Below are 11,349 nucleotides of genomic sequence, written 5' to 3'. Positions count from 1 at the left end.
ACACTAAATAAAAATAACACACTAAATGCCAGTGACAGGTGGGGGCAAGGGGTGTTCCGCTCAGGGTAATGAGTGTGTAAAGACCCTGTCCTTTCACCAGACAAATCACAGGCACACAGACCCCTCTGAAACATTTATTCTAGCCTCTTTGATGTTCCATGCTGTGTGAGAGAACTCAATAGAACTAATTTTGCCACTTCTTTTTACTATGGGCATGGCCTATGTAAAAGTATTAATACATAATAATAAATGTCTTTAGATAGGGTGAGACAAGGTGGACTACCTTTTACTAGACTAACTTCTATTACTGAAAGAGGCAAGCTTTCAAGCTTCGGGGAAGCTCTTCTGCAGGTCTTTAGATAGAGGTGTTCATTGCAGAACAAGTCCTAGTGTATTACACATTAATATGTCCACAGTTCTGTAGATAGAGTTGAAAACATATATACTCTGAGATAATCTTGTCTTCCATTCATGTCACATTTTTAAGTATTGGATTGTCTAAATATACATGTTCAAAGCCCTGTCCAAATATGCACATAATGATCCACTGATCATATGCTCTGTCCTATGTGTTAGACAGCAGTTTCTGGAGCACCTAGTGGTCATTTATTTTTAGGATTCTAAGCATTGTAAAAATCATGTTCTTTCAGTCCTCGGGTGGAAACTAAGATGAATCAGCAGAGAACACTGACAGTGGATGCTGACTCCTTTTACGATGTGGGGCAGCTGATGACGCACACAGCCACAGACTGCCCTGTCTATGGAACATCACAAGGAAAAATAAACAGTAACATTTGAAATGTGTACACACACATATTTTCCAACCATACTCACAATATACCTAGAGCCTCCCAAGGAGAGATCTACTCCTTACAATATGATCCTAAACCACAGTAGATTTACTGTGATGCATTTATATCCAATTCTGTATGATAAGGGCATTGTGTAAGTGTTTCACTACCTTATGGAAAGCTTGCAAAGGCTCATCCATCTCTCTGACCACTACCCATGATAATCATCCACATCCAAATCATCCACTGATAATACTGCCAAATATGATACTGAGCAGAGCAGCAGTGAGTGCAGGGCTCGGGGAGCAAAAAGTGAAGGAGTTAGGGACACAGGTTTTGTTTTCATCCATCCTCCAGGTTGAGAATAAGGGCCCAGGCAGGGGACACATGCATCCTAAAGATGAATGCATGGCTGCACAGTTGGTGTAGACAGGAGTGCTTTGGCTTCCTTGATAGTAGAATTCTGTTCTGAGAAAAATGACTGCTGGGAAGAGACAGGGTCCACCTGACCAAGAAAGGGATGAACATCTTCAATCACCTACTCGCCAACTGAGTGAGGAGGACTTTAAACTAGGTTCAAAGGGGGAAGATGACAAAAGCCCACACCCAGGTAGTAAATAGGTGACCAAAAACAGGGATAGATGGGTTTTTTTGTGGTGGTGGTGGGGTTTAATCAGGGAAATGGAAAATTACAGTAGGGTCATAGAAACAAGAAGGATAACAGTGGGGGAAATCTGCTCAACATCTTAGATGTCTATACACAAATGCAAGGAACATGGGGAATAAACAGCAAGAGCGGGTAGTATTAGTACATAAACTGAATTATGACAATTCATATCACGGATTTGAGGAGATAAATCTCATTATTAGAATATCGGTATAGAGAAGCATAGCTTGTTCAAGTAGGACAGGCAAAGAAAAAAGGGAAGAGGTGTTGCATTATTCATCAAGAACGTATATACTTGTTTGGAGGTCAAGAAGGAGTGCACACTGCATAGTAGCACTTTCAAAAGGACAGGATTAGAATTCAAAATGACCTTAACAAACTGAAGAATTGGCCTGGTATCAACAAAATGAAATTCAATAAAGCAATGTGCAAGGCACTATACTTAGGAAGAAAAAATCAAATGCACAAATACAAAACAGGGAATAACTAGTTATGGGGTTTATAGCGGATCACAAATGGAATAAAAGTCAACAACGTAATGCGGTTGCAAAAAAGGCTAATATAATTCTGGGGTGTATTAACAGGAGTGTCATGTGTAAGTATAGACGCAATAAATCGATCCCGATCGCTCTGCCGTTGACTCCGGAACTCCACCACGGTGAGAGGCGGAAGTGGAGTTGACGGGGGACCAGCGGCCGTCGATCCCGCGCCACGAGGACGCGAAGTAAGTGATTCTAAATTGATCTAAGATACGTCCACTTCAGCTACGCTATTCTCGTAGCTGAAGTTGCGTATCTTAGATGGATCCCCCCTCCCCCCCAGTGTAGACCAGGCCTAAGACAAGGGAGATAACTGTCCCACTTCACTTGGCTCTGGTGAGACGCTAGCTGAAGTAGTGTCCAAATTATCGTTGCGACAACTCAAGAAAGCTGTGAACAAATTGGAGAGAGTCCAGAGGAGTGCAACAAAAATGATAAAAGGTTTAGAAAACCTGATCTAGGAGGAAAGATTAAAAAAAACCTGGGCATATTTAGTCTTCAGAAAAGATGATGGGGGTGGGGTGGGGAGGAACCTGATAACAGTCTTCAAATATGTTAAGGGCTGTTAAAAGAGGACTGTGATCAATTGTTCTCCATGTCCACTGAAGGTAGGACAAGAATGGGCTTAATCTACAACAAGGGAGATTTAGAACATTTTTTCCTATTATCTAACCTGACTATAAGGCTATATACCAGCAATGGACTCAAGAAAATTCATGTATGCGGATCATATTGCCAAGCCTTCATACCATCGGTTGCACCCTAACCCAATATCTTAGCACTATGGCTGATTATTTCCAATGCTGGAAACGTAGGCCTAATCCAAAAAAACCCCAAACAAACGTGGTAACTGCTTTCCATCTGAACTATAAAATGGCTAATATCAAACTTGATATCAAACTCAAGTAAGAGTCTTGTTATATGCTACAGAGCTGAAATTGCTGATATTTGGGTCTATGCATTAGACCTACTCTGGGCTAGTGGTTCTGATGCAAGAAGACTATCCAGCTGCACCAGCAGTGAGGCTCCCCTACTAAGAGCTGAGATCACTGAGAGCTGTGTTAAGTAGAGGGGACCTGAAGACATATTGGTGGGCAGCTAGTGGAGGGGCATGGCCAATGGGGTGGCAGGTGGAGAGGTGTTTTATGGGGGAGGGTTCTCTCAGTGGTTTGAGCATTGGCCTGCTAAACCCAGGGTTGTGAGTTCAATCCTTGAGGGGACCATTTAGGGATCTGGGGAAAAAATTGGGGATTGGTCCTGCTTTGAGCAGGGGGTTGGACTAGATGACCTCCTGAGGTCCCTTCCAACCCTGATATTCTAGGATTCTATGTGCAGCTCTGTAGTGAAAGCATCAGCCAAGAAGCTAATTCAAAGTATCTTGGCGTTACACTGGAGTTTGATCTTTAGACAGCACCTCAAGAACACCCACAATAAGGTGAAGTTTCGTGTCGTGCTTATCAGAAAATTGGCCGGAACATCATGGGGCTCCAGTCCATGGACCTTACGAACCGCAACAACTGCCTTGGTATATTCTGCAGCTGAATATTGTGCACCAGTGTGGTCTCACAGAAGTCACACTAAACTCCTTGACACTCAATTCAATAATGCTATGCACATAGTGTCAGGGACGCTCAAATCTACTCCAGTTGACTGGCTCCCGCTCCTATCGCACATCCAACCTCCACAGATTAGAAGAGCTGCTCAGACATCTCGCTTTCTTAATCATGTCAATGCAAATACGAGGATCCCAATGCATCATGACCTGCAGAACCCACCAAAGACGAGATTAAAATCCTGCAACCCTCTATGGAACCGTATCAAGATCCTTACGCCCAACTTTGCTGCTGAGGCTCAATGGAGAGTCACATGGAGCACTTCGACCACTCAAAACAAACCACTTATCATTGATCCTGTTGAGGAACCACCGGGTTTTGATTTATGTCGGAAAGACTGGTGCAGATTGAATCACATCAGGACATCTCATGGGAGACGTAGACAAACCCTCTTTAAACAGAAAATGAGGCAAACACCTGTATGCAAACTGTGGTCACCAGGCACAAACAATAGAGCACATCGTATCTGAATGTCCCCTTTGTTCTTTTGACGGGGCCTGAAGGACATTCACCAGGTCACTGCTGCAGCAATGTGCTGGCTATCAAACTTAGATATAAATTTGTAGTTGTTGCTACCTACCCAAGCCATATGAAAGAAGAACTATAAGGCTTCTAAGGCAGGTCGTGGAATCCCTATCATCGGAGATTTTTAAGAACAGGATGGACAAACACTGTCAGGGATGATCTAGGTTTACATGGTCCTGCCTCAGTGCAGGGGGCTGCACTAGATGTACTCTTAAGATCCCTTTCAATCCTACATTTCTAGAATTTCTTTGCTTTTATGGTAAAAAAGTGCGAAGAAACAAAATGAAACAGTTCTTTTCAGGTTGAACAAAATGGCTGTTTGCAATTAAGTTTTTGACAACTATTTTAATTTGGTGAATTTTTTTTTAGAATTTTTGGTTTTGTTACAGGAGGAATGGGATTTATTTTCTGATTTTTCACAAATGCAAGCAAATGTAAAGTCCATTTGTCCAACTCTGTGAGGATGAAATCCATTACGGAGGGGGAAACGCTCAGTCAAAACAGCCATATAAGTAGACAGATAGACTAGGCAGTTCTCGTCTGGTGGCTTTCAGGCAGCTCCCAGCATTCTTGTTAACAGCAAAGAGTTCTTGCTTTTTCTCTTACTCCTCTTCTATAAACAGCAATCCACAGTGGTCACAGTGCTGCTGGCCTCTTCTCTTTAGATCCTACTACCACATAATCTTACCTATTCTGTCTTTCAGTGTTTCAAATGAAGATGAAGAGATGAACACACCTCTCTGACCAAATTCATCTTACTAGGTTACTCCAAACCACTAGACCTCCAGGGGTTACTCCTTAGTTCATATTTGAAAGATTAGGATTTGTACACACACACACACAAAATGAACTAAAAATTGGTTTTAGTCCCCACCTTTAGATAATTTGGTGCAAATCTATGTGGACACTTCTTTTGGAATAAGAATGTTCTACTTTAATTTAAATTGGTAAAAAATAATAGACCTCAACAAAATAGGACACTCAATCTGAAATAAGTGTGTCCACACACAGACTTGCACCAAAATAGCTAAAGGTGTGAATTAAAACAAATGTTGCTATTTTGGTTTCAGTTTGTGCGTAAACAAGCCCCTAAATTCACCACCACAATGGCTAGAAACATAGGTCTCATCCGTGCACTAAAATTCCCAGACCTATGTGTGTGGCACCCCATTACTTTCAATGGGGATCTGCACCTGCAGACCTGTTTGCAGGATTCCCATGCTAATGGTTTTTTTAAAGGAAAGCTAAGGACTCAACCCTGCAAAGACATAGGCTATGTCTACACGCACACCTTACAGCCATGCCCCTGTAAGGTGTGCAGCGTAGCCGTTCTTTGTCAGCAGGAGAGAGCTTGCCTGCTGATAAAATAAAACCACCCGCAACGAGAGGCGGTAGCGCTCCCGTCAACAAAGTGCTGCCCACACTGACACTTTTTGTTAACAAAACTTTTTGACAAAAGTTTACTGACGAAAGTGTAGTGTAGACATAGCCTTACACACACACTTAACTTTCTATACTGTAAGCAGTCCCAACAAAATCAATGGGACCTTACCATGCATAAGTTAAGCACCTATGTAGATCTGTTCAGAATCAGAGCCTGAGAGTGACAGAGAGGACTTATTAAACAACTGTGACATTTTCACAAAAGACAGAAATACTTCACAGCCAACAATGCCTTTACTTATACATTCATAGAGACAGGGATAAAGTGTGCATATGCTGGAAAAGCAATCACAGGAAGGGGAACAGAAAGAAGCCTCAGCAAACATGCTGGTAAGAGAATTGCTTTGGTGGAGAGATGTATTTTGCAGACAGCAAAATGTTAGAGGCAGTTCTACTATTGTTTTTATTTTAAATGTTGTGTTTGGGAGATTATACTGTGGAAGTCAACAGATTAGCCAGTGAACTCAACAGCAACACCCCCACCCCACTGCCTGTCATTTTTGTGTCCTTGCATCTTTCATTCTGAGCCCTTTGAATTATTGCAGCAATCATTCTGGCTATGCACAGTATCTGCAGAGATCTAGGACTTAGACTTAAACTCTGGTCAGAACAAAGGGTGCCATGACCTCACACGGGGCCCTCAGGTTAAATTTCTTCTCTGTTTAGGATGCTTCAAGTACAACTTTATGCTAGTTAGCAGTTTATTTTGGATATGGAGTGACTAAATGAATGAAAGGTTCCATTCTGCAATAATACCATCTGATACCTTTTACCCACAGATCTCAAAGTGTGCATAACCAACATTAATTGACCATGCCCACAGCATCCCAGCCCATTTTATAGCTGGACCAATTGAGGCAGAAAAGTGAAATTACTTGCCAAAGATCATATATTGTAGCAGACCAATAGCAGAGCTGACAATAAAAATAAAAAAATCCCAATTCACAGTAAATCACATTCCCAAATAAGAGGGTCATCTATGAAAATGGAAAGGGGGAGCAAGGTTGAAACAGCATGTGGTGCCAGACAGATGGTTCCATAATGCCCACCCACTACATGTGACTATTTAAATATGCTGCAAAGCAACTCTACTTAGGTGAAAAAGAATCCTTTCTAAAAGCCATACATTTTAAGCTTTATAGTGAAGCACAACAATACAGCTTCACAACAGGAGTATTAGAATGGAATTCTGGAAAGCACTTTAAAAAACAGGCACTGAACATTACATTTTGACAACATTATAATTACAAAGTTGAAGGCACAATCTTGACAGAATTATAGTGTAATATTACATACTTATAGGTGTAAATTTAAACAGACAGAACAGTCCTAAAATTAGTATTTCACAGAATTGTTCACCATTCCTTTTCTGATACCAAACTTAATAAAAAAAGATTCCTCTAAAGTTAAAAATATTTACTTGGAACTTCTGGTTTCTTGGCCAGAAAACAAAATATTCTTATCGGCTCATGTAATTAAACATTGCCCTGCTTCTGTTCTGATTTTGTTGGTCTTACAGCTCCTTTTGGTATCAAATTGATTACATGTAATAAGAGGCATGCCTGTATCATTTGTAAAAGTTTACTGGTAAATCCAGTGTAAAATTTCAGACAATGATTATTTTCAGGACTTTGTTTTGTTTTTTTAAATAAACCAGAGGTCTTACATCTATCTAATGACAGTACAGGAAATAATAATAATAAATAAACTAGTTTGATGCATAGTTTCATTTGTAACTGAATATTTTAAAATGGTTTTGATGACACATAATCACAGGATTTCAAGATGTCCATAGACAGGAGTAAAGTATATTTACAGAAAAAAATTATCACATTTACATGTGTTCAAACATTTTACCTTTTATGCTACTTCACCTGCACTGTACATTCAAACTAGAAAACATTTTGGTTTTTTAACTTCAAGCACAGCATGAAATATTTTATTCACAAAGCATCAACATAAACATTCTAAAATGTCAGCAAGTTCCTATACCGACATTTACCAGGAAAAAACCCTGTTTTCAAAAAGACTGACTCAGATTTTCTGCACCAGATGTACAATACAGAGTATGTCAATGCAGTGTATCTTCATTCAAGTGCAAAACAAATTTTCAGTCACCTGATTAAAATAAGAGGCTCCTTGTTATTGGATACCACTGTGCGTGTGCAGTAACTGGATCAAATACTGGTTTTAATGATGCAGAAATAATTAAAGAGGAACTTTCATACAAGGAAAACTTGCAGATTTAACCACATCTATTCATCTTAAACACTGAGTAATAAATTGTTCTCATTACCGTATGTTTGCTAACTACCAACCAAGAGTTTAAAACCAGGATTTGTCCCAAGTGACCATTCTTGATTCCTGAAGTAAAAGTCTTAATTTTGATATTTTTTCCCATGCAACAGATGTGATAAGCATAGGATTATGAACCTGTTCCTGCTCCCACATAAGTGAGTGGCAAAATTCCCATTTTTGAGTAGGACAGGGCCCAGTTGTATTTGTTGCAAGATCAGGCAGAAGATGACCAATTACTAGCATAATTCAAAACCAGTTCTTTTGTATAAACAGGCTGCTGCCATGTAAAATTCCTCCTTGAGAAAACAAATCAGGCAGAATACTCCCCATTGCACCTGCTGAGTCTTGCCAGAAAGAGCCTCTGAAAATGAGGGTAGGTGAAAAACAAAACTGGAATCATGGAAGCAACGTATGTGATCTTAAAGCAATAAATGCTGCATGGCAATATTTTATTGGTTTCTACATAACAATTCATCCACTAATCAGAAATAGCTGTGTTGTTCAAGACTGAGAATACCACTTAATAGAATGGCTTTACTATAGCATAAACTAAAGTTTCCTGACACTAAAAAGGACAAATATAATCTAGATTGAAATATTTCTTAAAATCTTATCAGTTTGTGATCTCATGAAACCAAATTCCTGAATGGAAATTTGATGTTTTCCTACTCCTCATTTTCTCTTTAATGTGGAAACAACAAAAAGTTATATACTGCATTCAGCATTACGATATGTGTAAAATACTCTCTCATCACACCCTAGGGACAATGTATTCTGCTGCACAAAACTTCCTGTTTTCAGACTTTGATATTTTCCCTTGTGAAGCGACAGTCATTTCAGTAGTGAAAATTATACAATACATTAAACATTTGCTTTTGACATTTTACATAACCTGTGCATAACCACTGATTCTCAATTTAAAAACTAGAACACTAAGATTTATTGTTCTCTGTGTCTATTCTCTGACAGATGGACTGACCTCTCTGAAAAACACAAATGAGAATTAAACTCTCACACCATGGATTAGACTTCATGGTATAGTTCCTCATCATTATTTACCTAGTAAACTGGTAAATAGCTCTCTCAGCAAAGGATTTCAAGAATAAGATTTGCAGATTAGCCAATATTCCAGGGAGGTAAATGGTTGATAAACACCTAGTTGCTTTCTCAGTGAGAAATTTCATTTTTAATATTTATGATTAGCGATCAAAAATCTAATTTTGAGAATTCAGTATTATAACAAGTGAAGGTGGGCCCAATTCACATAGTCTGGATCTGGATAGTCCCAAATTGACGTGGTTGGGAACCCAGGTTTTGGTTCAGGGCTCTGGTACACTATTAACATCTTTACAAGCAATTGACATTAGCTCAGTAGGTAGTAAATGGAGCAAACACTGTGTGGTAACATTACTTAAGTGTGAAGGCGTAATTGTAAAGATTACAATGGTGGACCTTGTAACATCAGTATGAATCACCGCAATTCATTTAAAGGGAATTGGCAGGTGCTGGTAACTAATAATAACTCCACTGAATGCTAACAGGCTTTTTAAAAATAAACAATAATTCAGGTAGTAGCATACTCTATTACTTCCTCAGAAGAGCATGGGAGAAATCGCAGGTGGTGTGTTTTCTGAGCTAGCAGAGGCTGGGAGAGGCAAGACATATCAACCCATTCTGTGTGTACTTAATGTGCTTTCTAGCAGACAATCTCAGTCGCAGGAGTGTATTGGGACACAGATATACAGAGAAAGGAAAGAAGTTTAGCGGGGAGAAGATGGAGGGAAATAAACCAAAGCTCCCTCAGTTCTCTCTCTCTATATGTGACCAGGATCCAGATCAAGGGAGAAGAGATGGCAAGGGGTTTGGTTTAAAAACAAAAACAAACAAAAAAAACATTCTAAGCTTTTGCAGGACAATTTCTTGTATGGAATAAGTTATACATGAGAGAAATCCCAAGTTATGCAATAAGGCACATCCATTTGCAAATGAAGAGCACTTTTAGTGTTTATAGCTGTGGTCATCAACATCTTTGATACAGCAAACATATCAGCCATGCTAAACATCAAGAAACTGTCCCCAGTTGCCTGTTGGTCAGTCCTCTACTCCATTTCTGGTTCCCCTGTGTTTTCTCTTAATTGTATTTCAGCATCTTCTAGAAAAATAGTGTGACATTACTAGCTTCTTAGCTACATTACCTGGCTTCACCTGCAGGCTCCAGCCACCACTGCCCTTTCTTTCTTTGCTGTGTCTGGTAAAAAATACTGGAAGGTCACTGCAAATAAATGCACCAGCTTCAGTGTTTAAAACATGAAAAAATATTTTCTTTCCTGTACAATTGGGCAATTAATACCTAGAGAAGATAAGAGGAAAATCCTTAAAATAAGTCGGACCTCTGGAACTTATCAGTGCGTACAGAATTCTAGCCAACTGTATCTTTTTAAGAGCCTTTCATAATGCTGTGTCTTCTTCCTCTCTGAAATCTCCCACTAGAAGTGAGTGCTTATCTGGTTCACTGAGAACAATGCTGTTGAGGGAGCGTTTATCTGAGAACAGGGAATTTAGTGAGGCTCTACTATAACTGATGATTTGATCCATTAGGCTCAGTTTGGGAGAAGCTGTCCCAGTATCCTCAATTCCAACATGGACACATATTTCCGAACGACTCTTCTGTCTCATATTGCCATGGGCACGGGGCTCATATTTCTCATAACTTGGTTTCTTGTAGCTAAGGAAAAAAAATCCAGTATAAATTAGTTGGCAGTAACTGTGAATAGAGACAACCCGATGTGGAAAGAAACTGTACTGCAGATGCTCATGTACAAATCAGTACAGTTAATACCCACTGCCATTCATAATTTGAATACATAGTGCAGTGTTAAAAACTTCTAATTTCTCATCTTTTGGTTGATTCTAATACCAAATGAGAGCTTTATTTTAAAACAATAAACAGAAGGGGAAGGGAGAGCAAAACAGATTCGTACCACTTCTTATATTTAACTGCTTGACTGGGTATTAAAATTCCAAGGTACATCCTGGTAGACAACATCTACAGGTTTTGTTAATGGAAGAGGCATGCGTCAGTGTTCTACTATGGTTAGGAAATCATCGCCTTTTCTACCCATGGCCCTTTGACGCCTGCACTCGCTGGTTCCCACACTATATGGTATCACATCTACCACAGCTCTCCATTGAAGTTGGCTGAGGGGTAAGAAATAACACAAGCCATAGCATTTAACAGTATTACTTCATACTGTTAAGTCCTCAATGCCGGCAGGTGTGGTGTTCCCAGCTGTGTTGCATCATAGCCACAGAATCTGTAGAAAAGCCAGCATGGCAACAAAACTTCCCACAGATTTTCAGTGACAAGAGTTATTACATACTAAGTGCACTACTGATTTTTATAGCTCCCATCATGTACACCTGGCGTGGTTGCAGTTCAAACTCACATGTTTAACAAAACTGCCTGACATATT

At 39.7% G+C, this 11,349-nt stretch overlaps 1 protein-coding gene across 3 annotated transcripts in view; it reads right to left on the bottom strand.

Moving 5' to 3' along the window:
• Positions 1-4,465: 4,465 nt before the first annotated feature.
• The window catches only part of ATP7A (ATPase copper transporting alpha), a 66,306-nt gene continuing 59,422 nt past the window's right edge, over positions 4,466-11,349 (bottom strand). For all 3 annotated transcript variants that reach the window (XM_077827194.1, XM_077827193.1, XM_077827195.1), the window contains exon 23: positions 4,466-10,601. In XM_077827194.1, coding sequence (XP_077683320.1) covers positions 10,325-10,601 — 277 coding nt within the window. In that variant the 3' untranslated portion in view covers positions 4,466-10,324. The remainder of the gene's footprint in view (positions 10,602-11,349) is intronic.

Source organism: Eretmochelys imbricata, chromosome 9 (assembly GCF_965152235.1).
Source record: "Eretmochelys imbricata isolate rEreImb1 chromosome 9, rEreImb1.hap1, whole genome shotgun sequence".
NCBI lineage: Eukaryota > Metazoa > Chordata > Testudines > Cheloniidae > Eretmochelys > Eretmochelys imbricata.
The sequence above is the reverse complement of the archived record's forward strand: the minus strand, read 5'-3'. Positions and strand labels throughout refer to the sequence as shown.